General features: G+C 42.2%; 2 protein-coding genes across 7 annotated transcripts in view; both read right to left on the bottom strand.

Moving 5' to 3' along the window:
* Positions 1-22,489, bottom strand: part of Cpne1 (copine 1) — a 41,648-nt gene that overhangs the window by 7,088 nt on the left and 12,071 nt on the right. For 4 of the 6 annotated variants that reach the window (XM_087911076.1, XM_087911074.1, XM_087911075.1 and 1 more), the window contains 5 exons: positions 866-994; positions 585-764; positions 391-465; positions 243-314; positions 59-139 (listed from right to left, as the gene is read on the bottom strand). In XM_087911076.1, coding sequence (XP_087767202.1) covers positions 59-139; positions 243-314; positions 391-465; positions 585-764; positions 866-994 — 537 coding nt within the window. Of the gene's footprint in view, positions 1-58; positions 140-242; positions 315-390; positions 466-584; positions 765-865; positions 995-18,778; positions 18,916-20,590; positions 20,731-22,489 lie in introns of those variants that run through there. The other 2 variants (XM_048431590.3, XM_048431592.3) reach the window with 2 other exon arrangements.
* Positions 16,946-20,711, bottom strand: Rbm12 (RNA binding motif protein 12). Its single transcript, XM_085697163.1, has one exon. It carries the CDS (start codon positions 20,709-20,711, stop codon positions 17,688-17,690), a length of 3,024 nt encoding a protein of 1,007 aa, XP_085553289.1. The 3' UTR covers positions 16,946-17,687.

Below are 22,489 nucleotides of genomic sequence, written 5' to 3'. Positions count from 1 at the left end.
AATCACAAACCCAGGAGATTCCCTCCTATGCCAGCCCCACCGATACCAGGAGTCACACCTCAGATCTGTATGTCAGGTGCCACTTTCCATCACCTTGGCGGAAGAACTCCAAGAATGGGTCAGATTTTCCTAGGAAGTCCTGCCGATGCCAAAGAGACCCAGTTATAGGACTCGGGAAGACAGCCAGTGTCAGCCCTCAGCCCCTTAATTCTTGGATCCCCAGGTCCTCTTTCCAGACACACCTTCTTATCCAGGTTCCTAGCTTCCACCTCCATGGTTACTACACGGCTGTCCTTTACCTCCTGGGCTGAAACCTAGGTGGGGAGGACTTTATCACCTCATGAATTATTCATTCCATAAGCTGCTCCCCATCCAGGGTTTATTCCTTACTGTAATGGTTCCCCGCCCAGCAGGCTTCCCCGGCTTCAACATCAAGGGGAGAGTCAGAGTCCGACTGGACACAATCTGGGAAAAATGAGGTGAGAGAGGCTTCAGCACCTCAGACAGGGTTAGGTCCTGCTTGGCTGGCACACCCGGGCTCCGGGGTTTCACAGCACACACAATCCCTGGCCCTGCCTACTTACCTGACCTAGGGAACACTCAGCTCCCCCTAGGAAGTCATCGTCCCCAAGCTCTGGTGTCTTGTTGTCTATGTCATAGATGCCAAAGCGTAGCTTTTGGACAGTCTCAAAGTGGTACTCAATCTGCAGAGTCTTGGAGAACGCAGGGCTTGAGCAGTTCCGGACTCGCTCAGTCCGGCAAAGCTGTGAGAAGAGGCCACCAAGCATCAGTTACAAACCTGATGTTACCCCGAAACATACTCTTGCCCTCCCTCAATGACCTTAACTTTCAAGGTCCATCTCACCTCAGCCCAGGTGCCCCCTCCCACATCCTGTAAAAGGACACAGAGTGGGTCAGATTTGGAGCTGATATCCTTGTCAATGAGATGGTCACAGGAAATGGACAGCTGAACCAAGGTCACACAGTGGGCCATCTGGGGAAAAAGAGTTGGGTCAAACATCAGGGCCTCTTCCGTCTTTCCCTGACTCTAATTTCCAGCCTGAGAAAACCTCAGGTTTCACACAGGCAGCCTCAATACTCCTGAACCCTAAGTGAGTTCAACAGCACAGGGCATAAACTCTGGCTTCAAATTAACCGTTATTCTAAGTGGCCTTAATGTCAACAAAGCTGTGCAGACCAGGACCTAGAGCCTTAACCACTGCAGAGCATAATCAACCTCACTGTGGACTGAGCACCTGACCTGAGGTCAGAATTAGGCCACATTTCAATCCCAACAGCCTCCAGTGGGGTCATTACCTAAATACTGCTCCCCAAAATCCTCTGCAGATAATGATCCCCTCCAACTCTGGGGCCTGCATCTTGCGAGTTGAGACCCATCCCCTCCACTGACTTCTAATCTCGAAGCAGCTGCGCATGTCTACTCCTCAGCATTTCCACGACACGATCCAGTCTAAACCGCTATTTATGTTGCCCAGAAATAGCAATAGTCTCTTCAGCTGGTCGCTTAACCTGTGCCATCCCTACTTCCGCTTCCCATCTCCACCCCAGAAGGTTATTAATATAGCAACCAAATTTATCCTGGCAAAACAGTCACACAAGGAATGGCGGCACAGCCTGTCATCACAGCACCCAGGAAGCAGAAGCAGGATTGCTCTAAGTCCAAGGGCCACCTTAGAAAGCATACAGAGTTCCAGGCTACCCATGGCTACAAAGTGAAACCCTGTCTCAAAACTCAAACAGACAAAAAAATGCAAAGTTGTGGCTCACACTGTAATTCTATCTCTGGGAGACCGAATAGAAGGAACAAGAGTTCCAGGTCAGCCTGAGCTACACAGTGAGTAGGAAGCCATCCTGGGTTACATGAGATCCTGATTCAAAAGCAAACAACAGGGCTTGAGGAGTGCCTCAGCAGTTAAGAGAATACTTTGCTCTTGTACAATTCCCAGCACCCATGCTGGGTGGCTCACACCTGCCCACAACTCCAGCCTCTGGCCCATACACTTAGTCCATAAACACATACACATTAATTTAAAATAAACATGTCAACAACAAAATCCTCCCTGACGTCACACTCTGAACCACCATTCGTAGAACATACACAAGCTGCACACTGGTCTGATGGACGATCTAACCTGAGCTGTCAGTTCTCTTGCTCGCTCATTCTGGCCTTTGCCTTCCTCAGGCCCACCGGATTCCTATTCCGAAGCCCACAGTCGCAGGCTGTTTTTATCAGCCATATGACTGTTCCCTCTCCTGTGGGGTTCCTACTTACCATTGCATCAGTGACGTAGGAGTCTTGCCTGCCACTAAATTCCCTCCCGCCACTGACACATCACAGGCTCCATTATTAATGTCACACTAGTACCCAACTTACTAGACATATTTTAGTTATATGATCAGTCTCTAGTACTAAAATGTAAACTGTGTGGAGAATTTATATGTTTGTGTACTGCTCTATCCTAAGCACCTAGATATGCTTGTTGCATGAAATCCAAAAGGCCATTTCCAGAACTAAGTCTCAGACTGACTGGCCTCTTGTCTCCAAATTCAGACAGCCCCAAACCTCTCCAGTCCACCTATTTCCTCCATGACAATCACCACCTTGCATGGATCACCAGAGCGACTACAGTGTGGTCCTTCCTACAGCCTATGATGATCCACAGTCAACACGCACCGTCTGTATCAGCTGTACACGATTCCCCACTGGACTTGCCTCAGCAGCACAGCTTCCTACCTAGCAGTACTTCCTCGGATGTCTCCAGCCTCAGACCAACCAGGTCTCCAGCCTCCACCCAACCTGCATCATCTCACGTTGGTCCCCAAGTCTTCAGTTCGTTGTTTTATGGTACTGGAACTGACTAGGCCCTGTGCACGCCAGGAAATCACCTGCTGCTGAGCTACATCTCCAGCTCTAGTCTCCCACCCAGAATATCTACACTGGTTATTTTTAGAGTCACCCACAGCACTTGAGCTCAAATGAATGATGAAAATCCCACTACTCTTCATCCAAAAGTCTGTAGCGGACTAAGCCAAGTGTATGTGGTATCACTCCCACCCGGTAGGCCTCCTGCTCCCCAGGCTCCACATTCCATCTGGCTGTGAGAGATTAAGGTCTGGAAGCAGTTGGTAGCCGCAACTACTCTCATCGGCAGGTCCAGCGTTCTAAGGTTGCTACTGCAAGAGGCTGCAGACTTCCAGTTTTCCCGATGGTTCCCTTAGGGGTTCAACAGACCACAGCATTGTGCCACGCAGTATTCTGAATTCCTTGTCTGCCACCTCAGGTTCTCGGAAGCAGTGTTCACTACTCATTTCACTGTTGTGTTAACACCACAGAGACCCCCAAAACTCAAGGTAATGTAAAAGGCGCATCAGCCAGGAGGCGCCAGGCTCACTACCGAACACATAGGAATGCTGAACAGTACCAGGCTCACTACAAAACACATAGGAATGCTGAACGGTACAGGTAGGCTGGATTCACTACCAAACACACAGGAATGCTGAATGGTACGGGTAGAGCTGAGTTCACTACCAAACACATAGGAATGCTCAACAGCAGCTCAACCAAATAGAACCGTCTGTCTGTATCAACAGAAAGCACTAGATTATCAAAGTCAGCAAGAGTATAACCCACTTTGAAACATATGTTCCTCAGGGAAGTGTATAATCAATAGATCCGAATACTTGCACATAGTAATATACACAGGCAAACAGAAGTATGTACACTCACCCCTCTATTTTGAGACAGGGTTTCATGTAATCCAGGCTGGCCTCCAATGGACTTTGCAGATGAGAATGACCTTAAATTCTAGATCCTCCTATTTTCCCATGTGAGTGCTTGGAATATAGGCATGCATCACCATGCCTGGGTTATTATAACCTATACACTTCTGTATAGTTCTTGACATTAAACATTTGAAGGTGTTTATTAGCTTCACACCTAACCCCAACACACCTTGAATATTGCTAATTCTAAGCCCAATACTTTTATTCCAGCTCAAGAACTTCAAGCCATCACATTTCTTACCCTCACAGGTGTCTCCTCCTTGGTTCTGCCTCACTTAGCCAATTTCCGCAGTCAACAACAAACCCTGTATAACTGCCAATGGCCGTTAGATTCAACACCAAACTCTCTAGCAACTATTTTGTTCTACTCCTGAGGTAGAATTGCTATAGAATTGAGTAGTGGTGTGGTAGAGTTAACCCTGCACGATTTAGCTCAAATTATAAGGCCTTTCTTAGCCACTTCCCTTAGCTCCCACCTTTAGGACAGACAGAATGTGAGAACCAATATCCTATCATAATGAACATCTTCTCGTCCACAACTCTGGTCTGACGTGATTCCCCTTAGGAATTCTAGCCCCATAGAATGTCATCATCTTTGGCTAAGTGTAGTGGTTTCTTTATCAGCCTTTTTGCAACCACACAGCCACTGTGTTTACTAGCTAAATAAAAATCAGACAGTGTCATTTCTCTGAGATAATGTCCCAATACATTCAACATAAAATCATTTAATATAAAAACCCTAAGTTTGAGGACAAGAGAGATGGTTAAGAGCCCTTTGTGTTTCCAGAGGGTCAGAGTTCAGTTCCCAGGACCTACGCTGTTCACACAGGCAGTTCACACAGACACCTGTGACTCCTGCTTCAAGGACTCCAACGCCCTCTTCTGGCCTCCACAGGCACTGCAAACACATGCATAAACCACCAATATTCATGGCTGGCAAGATGGCTTAGTGGGTGACAGTGTTTGCCATACCTGAGTTTGGTCCCTGACCCACAGGGATTTAATCCATGTGTAAATAGGCATCTAACCACCCAAGCATGTTCCTACAGGGCTGCCCTTTCCAATCCACACCCACAGTGTCAATTCTATTCTCCATTTCAGGGCCTTTGTACCATGTTTCTACCCTGAACAGCAAGCAGTGTAAGAGCAGCAACCCTGCCTACTTTGTCTGTATCTCTGGTACCTACTGGAACTAGATACTCAGTGAATATTCAGTAACTGCATTATTGATGAAACAACAGCAAGAGAATTGTCTTTCACTCCCCTTCCATTTAATTGTGGGCTCCTCCAAACTATCACAAAGTCATTAGCTCTATATACCCCGAACTAGTACTCAATGCATAAAGCTGCTGCTTGGCTATCTGATGGACTAATGGGAACTCATAACTTCAGGTCCTTTCCATTTGAATTATTGTACAGCAATAAACCTTCCCTTTCCTGCTTTTAATAACTGAATTGTGAAATTTTAACATGGAGGGCTAAGATGTTGCCTAGCTCAGAGTTTTGCCTAGTGGACACACATCTCTGGTTTCAACCCCCAACACTAAAAATAAACTAAAACAAAAACCAAACCATAAGACAAAATTTCAATACACGGCTCCCACAATTCTACTTTAATGAAAACCAATTTAAATAAATAGGCAAAAGATCTGAAGATGTTTTATAAAACATAAATAAGAAATAAGCGTATAAAATGATCCACACTGTAAATGACTGAGAAATGCAAAATAAAACAATGGGGCCAGGCAGTGATGGCACAAGCCTTTATCCCAGCACTTGGGAGACAGAAGCAGAGGCAGGCAGATCTCTGTGAGTTCGAGGTCAGCCTGGTCTACAGAGCTAGTTCTAAGACAGCCAGAGCTACACAGAGAAATCATGTTTCAAAAAAACCAAAACCAAACAAAAGACAAAAAACCTACAATGGGATAGTTACAAACCCATCAGTGACTAAATATAAAACCAACAAAGATTAAAATTGGCAAAGAATATAAGATTCTCGGAGATGGTGAAAGTATTAAATGTGCCACCCTGGGAAACAGCCTGGCAAGTTTGTCAGAAAGTCAAATATATACCTGTCCAAGTGCAATTCCACTGGCAGGTTCTAATCCAGAAGAAATTACAGCATTATGTCCAAAGCTTGATTAAAAATGCTCAGAGCAGCTCTACTTATTATATCCTAAAACTTGAAACATTCCTAGCATCAATATGAGAATGGATAGTTGTTTATAGAAAACCAATAAGCACAAAACAGATTATTAATAACTGAAATCTGGATAAATCTGAAGGATAAAATATATTGATTTTATTCATTAGTTTTAAAATAGGCAAAAACTGCCAAAGGTCGTGGCACACGTCTTTAATGCCAGCACTGCTGAGTGTTGGCAGAGGCAGGTGGATTATATGAGTTGAAGATTAGCCTGGTTTACAGAGTGAGTTCCAGGACAGTGAAAGCTACACAGAGAAACCCTATCATGAAAAACAAATGAAAAAGAAAAAAGAGACAAAACCTAATCTTTGCTGTCCTTCTTCCTCCATGGGGAGAAGTGGGCATTGACTGAGGAAAAACCATGTAAGTTCAGGAAAAGAGGGTCACTTGGGCCACAAAGGGTCTGCACTTCATTCCAGCCATGTTACCGTGGGCCCACTGTGTGCAAAGGAGGATATAGGGCTTAACTCTGTGATGTTACTAAGTTGGCCTTGTTTCCAGTCTCAATGTCAGGGCTTCCTGTGCAACCAAGATTTTCATTTTTTATTTTTTTTTTCTCACAGACATGCCCTTTTCTTTTTTGGGGGGGAAAAAAAACCTTAAGAATTTGCAGTTTCCACTGAGAATCACGTCTACCATCCCATCATCTCCCATCATCTGGGAGCAGAGGACAGAAAACTAGTTTACAGTCACCTTGGGTCATGAGGCTATCTCAGGAATATGGAAACAAAAACTCAGAGCCTTGTACACATGACACAAGCACTCTTACTCTGAGCTGCTTTGCCAGCCTCCACCAGAAATGACTTACGTGGCCCTTACTGGCCTCAAATATCAATTCATCTCAAGCACTGGGATTACAGGAAAAACCACAAACCAACAGATAGCTAGTATACTTTTTGTGCCAAACTTCCTTTAAATTATCTCTAATTGATGGAGTTATTAATTTTTCAAGTCTTCTGTTTGGGAATCTGTGGTTAAAATTCCTGGTGCATTTGACCATGGTTTATTATTCCTAAACAGCTACACAGAACTTGATTTGAGATAGCATCTTTTCAGATGGGTTAGGCTGGCCTCAAATTCACTATCTTCCTGCCTTTGGCTTCAGCGTGCTGGGATTAGTGTTGCCACCATGCCCCGTCAACAGCTACATACTTTATCCAGACTCATGTTTCATATAGTGCCATTTTCAACCAAAGGAGGCTTTCATTTCAACCCCCTTAAACACCGCAGTGAGGTGAATTGGTACAGAAAAATAAGAGATTTTATCATTTAAGAGGTTTGGCTTATGCTTCCTAGATCTTTGGGTACAGAATTCCTGCTCAATTATAGGATAAGCCAAGGACCTTCAGAAATTATTTAAATTCACCTGTCTAATGCTAAAGCCATCAAAGAAGAGGTGAGTTTTCTGATACCTCTGACAGCTCTCCTCTTTCCAGTGGACTAGTACAGAGCTACAGATGGGAACACCTAGAAGGTAGGGCTCCCACCTTCTCTGTCTTGTTCAAGGTCACTCGGGGATCTCACTCCTTTTTACTTTTTGATATTTTCTACTCCCACTGAGGGCCTCAGAGCTTTCTAAGCCCTGTACAGTTCTATGTCCTCACTTAAAACATGCATTCTCCAAGCAGTGCATGTCTGCAGTCCAGAAAAGGCAGGATTGAAGGTCTGAGTCCACCCTGAGCTCACATAAAGAGAATGTGTCTCAAAACAAATGAAACCCACTATCTCACTTTTATATTTGCAATATCGTGACCATCTAACCCACATTCTGTGACCTCAGGCAGAGGAGAGGCAGGATTTGGCTGTGGCCATGTGGTTAAGGGAGAATTAGAACACAAATATTTGGACTCCTTAAGACCTCCTCACAACTTTGTTTTTTGAGACAGGATCTCATCGTGTGGCCCTGACTAGCCTGTAACCTGCTATATTGGTCAGATTGGCCTCACACTTGCACAGAGCCTCCCAAGGATTGGGATTAAAGGTGTGAGCTTTCGTGCCTGTCCTAGAACTTTCTGGATTATAGTAAAACTCCTTCCTCTCCAGGGGGAGAAATGAACGTTTTTATATTCACTACCAATCAGATGGAGACAAAAGTATGGACCTCCCAACTCTAAAAACTGTTCTCACCTCTTCCTACCCATCAGACACTATTGTACCAGATGGTGTCCTACCTATATAGTTTGGGCAAAATGATCAAACCTTAGGTTCCTCAACTGGAAGGGGGTTAGGAACTAGCTCTAAAGATTAAATAATGTGTGCAAGTTTCCTAATATACAGTACTTACGACCTGTGCTGGAATTATCAGCATGCTAGCCACCACCATCTTCCAAGCCTAACTCATGCATGCTACCTTTCCCAAGCTCCCCAACAGCAGCACTCAATTTCTCTGGAGGTGCTGTATCTAACCTACAATGGGCAACTGCATTCTTCGGATGGCTCTCCATTTCCTTGCGTACTGTGAAACTTTTTGCAGCAGGGTCTGATATACCCCACAATAGCCTCTATCTTACAAGAAAGCCAAAACTGGCCCATATCTTTCTGCCTCTACCTCCCAAATGCTTAATTATAGGTCACAAATTCTGCTAGTATATCTTGGCTAGGCATCACGAACCTATAGACAACAGAAACTCGAACACTTGAGAGAAACTGGCATCACTGTAGTGGACCAGGGTTACATGTGAGCAGGTGGCCCTGGTAGGTTTAAGGAAAGACTAAATGCCTAAAACTCTCCTGTTTTTTCCTTGGGAGACAAGTTATCTGCATACCACTGTAGATAGGGATTCTCTTCACAAATACAAAAATCGTGTGCCCTTCATATTTTAACGACGTTCTTTTCCCTGCATCAGCAGGCTCCAGCTGCCTTTCATAAACCCCAAAACAGACTTTTTCCTCCTGGGTTCTACTGCAACTAACTCAGCACCAGATGGCTAAAACTCACTTCTCAGTTCTTTAAGCTCAGGAGTTACATGAGCCTCTTCAAACCCAAGAGCTTAACCAGGCAACCTTCCAATCCCTATCTTCCTTTTTCTACCCAAGGTACAGGTGGCAGCAGCTACAAGCAGGTCAGTGTGAGCGGGAGCAGCATTCCTTCAGACAACTCAGTCAAGATCACACCTCTTGTTGCCTACCTTGGCAAGATGGAGCAGCTCACAGACGCTGGATCGAGTCTTGGAGGCCAATCAGGAAATCCTCCAGAGGCTCCCAAACGAAGCACCACCACCCACTGAATAGCCCCCTTTCCCATGAACCAACCAAACAAGACTATACCCACCACTTTTCTTCCCTTCTCATGTCCTCAAAGGGATATGAAGAAGGCAGCTGTTTTCTTACCCATGCAACTCTAATTTCAGGATTCTCCAAATTTAAATCAGCAGCTCCAAAGACATTTCTCATAGTTCACAAACCGAACCAAATTTCTTTTTAAGACAGTCTGTAGAGCAGGCCAACCTATTATTCTAGATCCCTCATGCCTCCGTCTCCCGTGTGCTGTTATTAACGGTGTGCCTGATCATGTCCAAGTCCTTACTTATAAGTCCACTTATAAAAGTGGCATTCTTGAGTCATATGTGACTTAGGACAAATAAAACTGTGTTCACAAATTAAAATTTTAAAGTGAGATTCCTTTTGAAGCATATATTTCAAAGACGCCTATGTGCCATACAGAAAACCTAAGAGGGAAAATTCAGCAGTTTCCCACCTTGTATTGGGATGACCAAGAAAGTCTGAAAGCCACTCATCCAACTCCAAAAACGGTGAAGACTACCCCAAAGCCAAACAACATCTCACCTGTGCCAGACCATTCACAGAAGAAAAAAAAAAAAAAAGGCCTAGCTGAGAGAACTGAAGATGGAGGAACTCAGCCACCTTAGCATTGAGTTCCTCTTCACCCAGAGACTCTGAACACATCCTATACAAACTTCATCTGCTCACTTCAAAAAACCTGCCTGGTCAGTACCTGAGGACAAGTTAGCAGGTAGCAGTTTTGCTTCTCCATGCTTACTTGGAGTTAGGGAACTAAAATCATGGAGCACTGAGGGAGGCTCTTTCCAATTGGGGGCACATCATACCGCTAGCGACTTCAGTCCCCCTCCCCCAGATCCGGGAAAAACGGGGCAACACTTGCTATCTATGAAGTAATCGAGCATCCATGAAAATTCCACTCACAGTTAGACAGGTTCACAGCTCATACCTGTAATCCCAACACTGAGGAAGATTATTTTATAGCCATCTTGGGCTACAAAGTAAACTGAAAAATCTCTATCCAAACAGAACTAGCAGTAGGGCCTCAGGCAAGTTAGTCTCCTTTTCTTTGCTTAGATTTCCCTATCTATAAAATGGGAGTGGTAGTGTGCGCCTTTAATCCCAGCACTTGGGAGGCAGAGGCAGGTGGATCTCTGTGAGTTCAAGGCCAGCCTGGTCTGTAAGAGTTAGTTCCAGGACGGGATTCAAAGCTACAGAGAAACCCTGTCTTGAAAAACCAAATAATAATAAGTTAATTAAATAAAATGGGAGTGGTGACGGTACCTCTAGGAGCTTAGTGACCAATAATAAGGGTCCCTCATTTGGTGGGATGCCTACAACGTATTTTCTCCTTTAGTGCTCACAAATGAGTAAGTGTGCCTTTGGGTCTTGGTGTAGCACCACTTCTGCTCCGTTTGCTCATGGGGCAATCACAACTTAAATGACAACACGGTGCCTCCACCACACAGAAAAGGGAAAGGTCACAAAGAGGCTAAATCAAAATCACTTTAGTTCCATGCTTTTATCTTCTCTTTAGGGCAAAACTTAAACAGATTTCAAAAGAAATGGAGTAGCTGGGCTCACAGAACCTTAGACGCTTATCACTGGACTGGGTAATCTAAATCCTCTTTATAAACAGAGGCCAAAGGACACATTTGCCATGGGTCATAAGAAATGATGGTACCAAAGGGGATTTCTCTGTCCCATTCTACATTACTATTCACATCCTGTAATTCAGTCCAATCTTAGATCAAGGTAATCACTAAAATCTTCCTATTGTGTCTCCAAGGCCTCTTCTCCATGACCTTTATTAACTAGCCTTATACAAAGGGACAGAGGACATTCACCACAATCTCCTTATTACTGGAACAGGAACAGGATTTGCTGGACCCCACATTCACAGGATCTCAAAGGGTGAATTTGAAACAGCAAATACAAATACTAAGGCAAACAAATACGTGTGGTATAATTCACCTCAGAAAGGAGACTTGCAGCAGCTACCTTCAATGGTAGTCATTTGTCTTCACCCTACCCTGCTACAACATATTCAATGCCTGTTATACGTGGGGTGTTGTGAGGTAATAAATGACCATCTCTGAGCATCACAAGGGTACTGAAAAAACCACTGCCTCTCCAGTATGCATACAAATTGAGCAGCACAGCAAACCAAAGTAGAGCATGTTTCCATACTCCTCACTGGAGCAATTCACTTGGGTGGAATATATGGAGGTTTTTAAGGATTCTTCTCTAAAATGCCTGTCTGGAAAACTAAAATTTGCAATAGGGAAGCTATAGTATAACCACGAATTAGTTTCACATGTGTTAACTGTCTGACCATCTTTATGGACTGTCCAGGAAAGCCTTTACACAGTTCCTATGGTGCATTCAGTTTCAAGTACAACTAAACACTTATATATATGAATTTAAGAATCTAATCTCTTAAGAAACGGGCATTTTTCTGTCTGCCTTCACACCATTAAGACCTGTTGTGTTCAGCACACAAGTGCCCAAAAACGTGTTAGGACGACATATGGTCAAGCTATAGCTGCATGAAAATCTAAGTGTATGAAGTTGAGTTCCACCATCAAAGGAATAAAGAGGAACCTACTGTAGTAAATAGCCACCTGAGCAAGTTTATAGCCAAGAGGCATTGATGGTCCCATAGATCATAAGGCTGAAGGGAATACAGATGCTGTGTCAGCCACCTGGCCCCATTTGCAATCTAACATTGTGGAGAGAGGTCTAATTCAGAATGGAGCAAGACGTTAGGCAATTAGTAGCCAAATGATCTGTTATGTATAAGACTGTTCAAGCAGCAAGATTTCATTTTTTTTTCTCCCTTGAGATGAGGTCTTGAAGTCACTATGTAAACCAGGCTGATCCAGAGTGCTGGGATTAGAAGCATGTAGAATGACTAGCCTTTCTTAAGTGTGAACCATTTAACAGCTAGTATGTAGCAGCACAACATGGTTACTGTTTGGTACGGTCACATATAACCATCCTGGGCAATAAAAAGTTCAAAGTAAACACTCTTTACTTGTCAGGAAACTACATTCTGAGACCCATCACCTGGTTTCCAGATGATTTACTATGCGAGTAGGAAAAGAAAAAAAACTGGTAGCGGCGGGAGAGAATGAAATATCAAGGCAACTCGTGGAATGAGTTAGGCTGTTGCTATGCCTCTGTACTTGTTTTTCCTCCTTTCAGATTAGGAAGACAGACTCAAAAATTAATTGTTCCCTAGGCCAGAGTGTGGACAGGGAGAGGGGGAGCAATATCAGCCTTGCTACCCACCACTTCTCTACAACTCATCTGCTAAATTTTATGTCCTGACTTTCTTTGGCGGGAGGTCCCAGAGGTCAAGAGAAGTCAAAGATCTTGGTTGAGATTCTCTCCCCTAATACACAGCCTCAGTGTTTTTGAAGTGTTGTCCTGTACCTGGGACTGGACTGTTTATATCAGGATCATTTCTCCTGGACTCTTCAGTAGCAGAGTTGATATTTAATAGTATGTTGTCTTGATTGTTTGTGACTTATGCTGATTCAGAAAAGCCACACTTAATGATGCTTTTGAGACTTTCAGACATATAACGTAGCTCAAAACACCACAAATAAGTCTAGAACACACTAAAAATTACCATTTAATAGATGAACTTGCTTATGTTGATGAACATAAGGATCTTTACTGAACTGTGCTTACTGCAAAGGTGCTACCACAGTACTCTTCAAACTATCTTACAGTAAGCCGTCATGAGCTTTCAGAGTTTATACTAAAAAAATAAAATCTTTAGCCAGGAGTGGTAGGACACCCTTTAATGCCAGTACTCAGGAGCCAGAGGCAGGGGGTAATCTCTGAGTTTGAGGCCAGTCTGGTCTACAAAACAGAGTTCCAGGACAGTCAGGGAAACTTTGCCCCCCACCCCAAAAAGGATCTAAATGTAGATACTATCGTATCTTCTAAAATCTGTTTTGGGGAAGAGTAGTGCTAGGCGTACATATACATAACTCATTTGCTTTCTTGTGTAAATGCTAGAGAGCAGAAAACAATGAATTACAGAAGTGACCTCTCCTGAGCCCACCCCTTTCAGATGGTAGAGACACTGTATATGTGGGGGTGGCTAATCCCACTTAGTCATCTTTGAAATGCTTACTCAACATTGATCAGTTTTTAAGATTCAGACAAGGTGGCCTATGTCAGCTGTCCAGTTACTCCAAAAGCTGAGGTGGAAGAGTGATTCCCCCATCTAAGTCAGACTAGCAGTGTAACGATACATAGCTCTGTAATAGTCAGCTGCTACCTGGAGTATGTATTAGTCTAAGATCATCTAAAGCGAGATGGTAGCTCATTGTAGCTCAGTGGTAGGCTGTCTGCTCAGACTGTCTTAAACAACAGAAAATTCAAATACAAGCTAAAGTCTTATGTAATAAAGACAAAAATTACAAACATTTTCCAAGAACTTTGGTTGCAGGGAACAGCCCACTAACTTTTGCAACTCTAACCCATCCTTTTAAAAAATAAACCAGCCGTCTATGACAACTTCCTTTACTAATTCTCGTTAAGTTGAACAAATATGAAAGGGACGAACCAAGAACAGCGATGTCACGAAGCAGCAAGTGATTTGGTTCCCTTTTCTTCCCCACCTTAAACCCATCACAAAGAATACAAAAGCAAAGCTTTAAGTAGGTGAAATTAAGAATCTACTCCGAGAATTTCTTTTACTTTTTCACTGCAACCATTATTTTAAAATGAGAGTTCACAGACCCCTTGGAGACTCCTGGTGAGGAGTATCTGGTCCTCAAGTTTTCTAAATCCACATAACGAAGCCATTAGCTAGCAAAGCACACACAATAAAATGAAATTCTGATACCACAGATTTGACCTAGAATCAAGTTTCCTCCCTGCCATCCCAAGGCATCCTCTTCTTCCCACACTTCAGCATTAGACAAGAACACACAACAATTTTTTCCTCTAAAATAACCAAATCCAAATTTCCAAAGGCACAAATATATCATTTGTTAAACACAAAAATCCAAAAAGCAATATTACAGCTCAAAGACGTACTTTGTGCAGTTAAAGCATTAAAAGCATCAGCCTTTATTTTATGACAAGTTTATTGAACAGTATCCAAGACTTCTTCTTTATAAGTGAAAAACTGCTAAACGATGCCACAGTAGTAGGTGCTGGCATGGTGTGTCACACTGACAGCCTCTCGGCTGCACTGGTTTCTAAATTGGACTACAGAACTGCCAATAAAACAGCTGAAGGAAAAAAAATTTACACATAGCAATTGTGTGCGGGAAAAGTACTCAAAGTGATCACCACCAGAATCTCTTCCCAAAATGGACTAGGAGTCTTTTTACACATTCTTAACTCATTTTTCCAGTGCTTTTAAACTGAGTGCATTTTATTTTCACACACTTGTACAATCACAGATCCATCAAAATGGAGATTGAGTAAGCTTTTGTGTTTCCTTATTTTTGTGCAAAGTGACCATTTTCACCCAAAATGGGTAAGCTTGCTTACTTCCATATATATACAAACTCCTATCATCAAATAGGTCAAGACTGACCTTAACTACACTGAGTATTACCATCAGTAAGTTTGACATTTCCTAATGCAGGAACTACATTTCACTTAACACTGTTGGATTAAAACAAAACCCAAAACAGCCACTAATAATTGTACATCCAAACTAGTATAATCACAAAAAACACCTCCAAATTATGCTTATGAACTAAATCTATCACTGAAGTTCAAGAAAATTTACAAATTTGCTTATTTATAAAATACATTTGTAGGTTTTGCTAATCCTTTAAAAGCAAAAGGGAAAAAAAAACAAACACCAATAGAACTCAGGAAAAAACAAACCTAATGAAAAAGATTCTCGTCCATTAATATCAAAGTCACCGAAAACAGACAATAGAATTTACACGAGAAATTGAGAATACCTGGGCAGTGCTTACAAACACTCTTTGAGCAGAGCTTTACAAAGCCTTCATACCATACAAACGAAAAGATTATGTAAATTCAAGTCTCTACCAAACTAGTTCTGGAGAAAATTTGTCTGTCGAGAGGTATAGTTTCATAAAACACATTTTCATGGTTATTAAAACAAAAACTGAAACTTCAATGCCCAGAACAAGATAAAACAATATACTTAGCAGTTAGATCTGTTAATAATCTCATAGATAGATACAAAAATTGAAGTTCCAGAGGGCAGAGCATTTAATTACATTTCACAACAACCATTGTTGTGACCCAAGCAAATGCAGAACACGATTCTCTGATTTCTACACCAACACTATTTTCTTAATTTATTTAATGAACAGTGAGATCCAAGTTTTTCTTTTTAGCATTTATCTTAGATGTAGAAATAACAATAGGTGCAACTGAGTGTATGAAATATTTAATAAATGTGTAGGAATATACAACCAAAATAAATTGTGAGAAAGAATAAAAGACTGTCACCTTCCAACAACCAATTTTTCTAAAAGATAGTCAGCTTTCCAATGGAGAAAATAACCAGGAGTTGAAATAAGATGCCCCAAAGTAGTTCTGAAGTGTTCATATTCTGTCTTTAGAATGAGAAATGATTACTTAACAAAAACCATCACGTATAAACATATTGCTTTTTGAGGCAGTTATCTATCTGTCAAATAAATTATATCTGTGAGTTACTAAGTGATTCACAATGCAGCCACTTCTCAAAGTCTGCATAATCCGTTTCCTAAACAAAAACTCCATTCTATCACCCTCCAAGACTATAGCAGTGAATAGGTTTTTCCACACCTTATCACACAAGGGACTGTTGCCACTCTTAACTCAAGAGTTAACGACGAAACTGGATTTCAGTGTTCCACTGCCCTAGAACACCACAAAGGCACTACATATAGACATACATACATGTTTGTGTGTGGTATATATGTATATGTATGTGTGTGTACATATACATATATGTATATACAAGAAATGTCTTTTTAAAAGCAAATGCAGACTTCTAAATAATGTTGATGTGTTTCAAACCAAAGCAAAGTCTGTGAAAGATTAAATTTATTTTCCATGATTATTCAATAATCTTCAATTCTGTATGTTATGTTAATATAAAAGTTTTCAAGCATTTTAAATAAAGAAAAACCCCTAGAGAGCCTTAAGTGTCAATGAACAAGATGTGATGAGCCAAATACTTTTATGAAAAGGACATTTAGCCAACCAAAGTCTATGTGATCCCCTACTTTGGTGTCCTGATTGCCAAAAGGAAAGAAAATGAAAACGCAAGGAGTCATCTCAGTTCTCTCCTCTGATAGCTGTACTCTGTATAAAAGAGTATTTGTGAACAGGCTCATAATCGAACAACTACACCAAAAGCCTCCACGTTGACAGAATTAAGCACACATCAACCTACGGTCCACCTTAGGGATCTTACATTCTACAACACTAATGCTAACAAACTACCAACTTCAACTTCAGTTTTAAATTCCAAGATAGACTGCTCTTTCTTATGGACCCCTTTGTTCCAAATGTCACCTAAAATTGGGACAAAAGCAATTTGCTAAATTAGTCCATCACAATAAGGACTTCAAATCAAATACCTAAATATTGATTACTAAAGTGGTTTCTGGTTTCCCTTACCATCCAAACAATATAAACAATTTAACTAAACTAATAAAACTTAGCGGTCAAACCAAAAAAAGCCAGTAGAGGACTCCATAGTTTATTTTTATGGTAAAAGTCATTTCACACAACCATAAGTGTGACATTAGAAATCAAAGTTCAGGGTTATATAGCACAAACCAAGTGTGGAGTTTTTATATTAGAAATTAATTAAAAACCAGCGAAGTAGTTGTACTCATTACAAGTGAGTCAATTAGGCAAATAGCGGCAACATCTGAAGCAGGACTATCTATACAGCAAGAACCCTCAAGAAGCAATAAAGGTACATACAATGAATCCAGATACAGAGACTTTATTCAATTTTAAAAGAAAATGTCGGTTGTAGACAAAGCTTTGACCCTCTAACAAAGCAAATATGTCCAACTTTAAATCAAATTGCAAAAGTAGCCAACTTCTAGTTGTCAGCAACTGGCAAGAGCACCCTCCATGAGCTCTACTCTTGTTTCTATCTTCTTTATCCCATGTGGTATAAAAGAAGCCAATCTAGATTCCTTGATAAGCTTTATATGATCAACAAGTTATAGAAATAGTTTCTACTGGTATGGCCAAATTATTTTTGGTGTTCCCTCCAGATAGCTTTACTGTAACAAACTACAATGTTTATTCTGTGGATTGTAAACAGCCAACCAATGCTCTGTGTTATAGAAACCAATCTATCTGCAATAGAAACAATCCACAGGTTCTAACCTGGAAATACTAAGAAAACAATCTGGATGCATTAATCACAGCAACATGAAGATATACCCTAAAGAACTAATGGGAACGGCTACCCTAAAACAAGCTTTACCTTTCTTGAACCTATAGGCCTATCATTTAAGTCAATGACAGCAGCAGTGGCTTCATCCCGCGATTCAAAGGCCACCATGGCTTCACCTGTAGGCATACCTTTTTCATTGTATTTTAAACATACTGAACCTGGGATTACCTGATAACCATAAAAGAAATCTAAAATTTCATCAATAGATACAGTAAAGGGCATGTTCTGGACCTTAATTATTGTAGGTCCTGGTTTTCCAGAGCTAGCTCCAAAGCCAGGGGGACCCCCAATATGTATTGGGCCAGGCCCAGGCCCAGGCCCAAACGCTGGAGGCCCGCTCAAATGCCCAGGAACGTTTCCAAGACCAGGGGGTCCACTTCCAAAACCAGGAGGAGCACTTAAACTACCAGGGCCATTTCCAAAATTCTGAGGGATCCCCCCAAATCCTGACGGCCCACTTAAATTATTTGGTGCACCTCCAAAACCTGGAACTTCCAGTCCTAGGCCAGGCAAACCACTGTTTCCAACTGAAGGCATAACAGGTCTAACATCACCAAAGGCACCTCCTAATCCTGGAGGGGGAAGTGGTGGTCCAAAGGCATTCGGCCCACCAAAATTACCAGGGAAGTTAAATGGCGGACCATTATTGGCCTCCTTCGATCCTACAGTCAAGAAAACATGCTCTTCTCCTCCTGCAGTGGGAATGCCAGCACCAGGCATTGCAGGACCAGGTATTGCGGGACCAGGCATTGCGGGACCAGGCATTGCAGGACCAGGCATTGCAGGACCAGGCATTGCAGGACCGGGTATTGCTGGACCGGGTATTGCTGGACCGGGCATTGCGGGGCCAGGTATTCCGGCACCGGGTATTCCGGCACCGGGTATTCCAGCACCAGGTATTCCGGCACCAGGTATTCCGGCACCAGGTATTCCAGCGCTGGGCATCCCAGCACCAGGCATTCCAGCAGTGGGCATACCCGTATTAGGCATTCCAGCACCTGGCATTCCGGCACCAGGTATCCCAGCACTGGGTATTCCAGCAGTGGGAATTCCAGCAGCAGGCATCCCTGTACTAGGCATCACTGGTACTGCAGGATTACCTGGAACAGGAATCTTTAAGCCCTTTTTTCCTTGGGCTGGGGGATTTTTCTCAATCTCTCGCATATCTTCTAGGGTAACTATATGAACAAAAGCTTCTCTCCCATTCAGCTTTTTACGGTGTAAGTGTTCAGATTTACGTGCATCATCTTCAGTTTTAAACTGAACCAGTGCTTGCCCTAAACCTTGCCCATTATTATCAACAAGAACATGTACAGCATTCTCATCCACTGGGATTCCTTCTAGGAACTGAAGAACGTCCATCTTGGTAATGCTGAATGGAATGTTTGTTATATGGGCACAGACTTTGGCAGAATTGACATCCCCCTCCGGATTTAACACTATTTCCCTCTGGTCATAGCTGAAGTTCTGAAGTCGTTTTCGAATCATATCTATCTTTTCTAGCATACCTTTCTTAGTAATTGGATGAACTTGGATAAAGCGATTGCCCATGTATTGTTTATGACGGCACAGTGCAGCCTTATAGTCAGCATCATTCCTGAATTCTACAAAGCCTTCACCAGTTGCTTTCCCATTGGGTCCATAAGCTATATAAATACTATCTTCCACAATATCCAACTTCTTAAAAAAATCAATGACATGTTTGTTTTCTGCTTCAAATGGTAGCCCTTTTAAGTAAACACAAAAACCAGCCTCATGTGGTGATCTTGACCGTGACCTTTTCTGCCCACTGGGCGATTTTGACCTTGGAAGTGTCTGTGGAGGGGGATGGGCTTGTCCAGAAGACCCCATACTTTGTTTAAAAGTGATAAGACCTCCAGCAGCTACCCACTGTCTCTCTGTGGCAGGACTGACTTCCACATAGCGTTGAATCATCAGCATTCTGTTCCGTTTCAAAGCTTCAAATGTATCTTGAGGGGAGAGAAACTTAACCAATCCATTCCCATTATTTCGACCTACGTGATCTTTTAACAAATGTACTGCATCAACTCGAAGCCCGTGGAAAAACTCTCTGACATCATTTTCCATTGCAGAAAAAGGCATTCCATGCACACTCACATACAGATCATCAGGGTTGATGGGAAGTGACTTCACGCTGCTTTGAGAGTTCATCTGGATAGGGTTAACAGGATTTAATGGACCCAGAAAAACAGGGTTCAGATTATTGTTTAGACTCATAGGTGCTCCAGAGCCATTCATTCCAGCAGGTAGAGGCGCCACAGGTGGTGGATTCAAGGGTGGCATGCCTGACATGGGTGGCAACGGGTTAATAGGTGGCACAGAAGGGACTGGGGGAATGGGAGGCACAGGAGGCACAGGAGGCAATGTTGGTACTGGAGGAGGAACTGGTATTGGGGGAATGGATGGCAGCGGTGGCAAAGATGGCATCGCTGGGATTGGAGGAATTGGTGGTGGTGGGACCGTGTTCATTGGAGAAGCTGTACTCGGAATGGTCGAGCTGAATGTTGGACTCCCAAACGAAGTCCCCATACTTGGAGGAGCAGATCCTACGCTGGCTGTGGAAAATGTCTGTATGTTTTTGCTGCTCTCATGAACAGAAGTAGTAGCAGTAACTACACTTGGTGAAGGATTATTAAAGTTGGGTGCTGTTGCCGGCAAGTTTACCCTGCTGCTCATCCCTGAGCTAGGTGGTGGTCCTGATCTGCTAGCATTTGCTGGTGGTATATCTAAGTTGGCAGTTTCAAAACGCCTACGACTCAGTTCAATCATATTCTGCATTTCTGTTTTACTACTCAATAACAGTGTTACTTTTGACCCTTTAATTGTACCACCTGTGCGCATCATACCAAGCCTTGCATCTTCATCAGTGGCAAAAACGATGAAAGCCTCACCCAGTTCACCCCCTACAATATGCACGCCCCCATCAGGGATGGTCAATCCAGAGAAGAAGTGGCGAATGTCCATGGTCCCCGCCACAATTGGGAGACCTTGCAAGCGGATGACCACAGCCATGCTGCGCTGAAACCACACACACCTGCAGATGAGAAAAGGCAACGGCCATGTCAGACTCCTATTTATTATACCAAGTTTTTAGTTGCAAGAATGACCAGCTACCATATTATCCCACAAACATTCCCTCAAGCTATCACAATATCTTTAATTTAAATCACTGAAAGATCTGAACAATTGCAATAAAGAGGTTCAGTCCAAGACTCAAAAAATTCAAGAAAAACTATAGAATAAAGAAAGTCACCATAAACATTATTCAGAGCACTAAACTTTCAGTGAGATTTAGAAGAAATCCATAAAAATCTATAGGGGGAAATTATACAAACGATGCATCAAAAATTAATACTTAAAACTTATTTAGCCCCTTTAAAACGCTACAATTTTATAGTTATCAGAGTGATTCTTCATAAGGCTCAATCTCAAAAGCCAAAAGAAACAGAAAACTGGAATGTTCCTGGATTACAAACACTTAACAATAAAGTAGGTTCATATCAAATGAAGGACTTATATCAAATGTGAAAAGCATTCACAAGACCTTGAGTTCAATCCTTAGCACCAGAAATCACAAACGATAACAGATTTCATAATTTGTAGTAAAACAATTTGTTTTATAGTTCTTAAAACAAAGAACCATCTGGAGTTGCAGAGATGATTCAGTGGGTAAGAAAGTATTTTCTGTATATACAATTGTAAGAACATGAGTCCTAGCCCTGCATCCACAAAGTGTGGCCTAGAATTCCCCACTGTCAGCCTAGTTCCAGGTATAGTAAGAGATAACTATCAAAAGAATAAGGCAAAGAACAATGGAGTACCTGACATCTTCTTTCAGCAATTACCTGTACACACAGGCTTATATATGTGCACATGTGTACACGCACATGCATACATGTGTGCACACATGTACAAACACTATCTGGATTTACTATAAGCAAAGTTAATACATACTAAAAATCCAAAGAAATACTAAATATAAAAGCCAAAATCTGAGTTAACCTACATTTATTACCCTAAAGTGGAACCTATCACACCATTATTCACCATGGTTATTTAACCAATCTCAGGTCCAGTGATTTTACCATTTGCATTGAACAACAACTTTAAGCCAGGCAGTGGGGGCACACGATTTTAATCCTAGCACTCGGAAGGCAGAAGCAGGAAGACCTCTGTGAGTGTGAAGCTAATTTGAGTCTACAAAGTGAGTTCCAGAACTGGCTCCATAGCTACTAAGAAACCCTGTCTTGAAAAACCAAAAAAACTTTAAATCTTTAAAAACAAACAAAACAAACCAACAAACAAACACCTAGGGCCAGACAGGTGGATCTGCCTTTTATCCCAGCATTTGAGAGGTAGATTTCTGTGAGTTTGAAGCCATTCTGCTCTACATAAGAGTTTCAGGCTCTGAGGGCTTCATAATGAGATTCAGTTTCAAAGAAATAAAATAAATCAGCTGGTAGAATGTTTGCCTAGCACTCATAAAGTTCTGGGATCCATCCCTAATTCCCCAAAAGCTCAGTATGGTGGTGAATGTAAATTATTCCAGTACTTGAGAGGTTGAGGCAGGAGAGGATTTTGAATCTCAGAGCAATTATCATAGATTACATATTAATATACAATTCACAACTAGGGCCTCTGACCCAACTTAACAACTCCTGTTGAATCTTTTGTTGCTCACTGATCTCCTAGCAAAACCTGTCTCAAAAAAATATAAAATAAAAGGAAGATAGGGAAGGGGCTCAGTGAGATGGCTCAGCTTGCTGCCAATACTGAAGACTTCAGTTCCA

This window comes from Myodes glareolus, chromosome 10, assembly GCF_982192425.1.
Source record: "Myodes glareolus chromosome 10, mMyoGla1.1, whole genome shotgun sequence".
Lineage (NCBI taxonomy): Eukaryota > Metazoa > Chordata > Mammalia > Rodentia > Cricetidae > Myodes > Myodes glareolus.
Note: the sequence above shows the minus strand (reverse complement) of the source record. Positions and strands in the feature narration are given on the sequence as shown.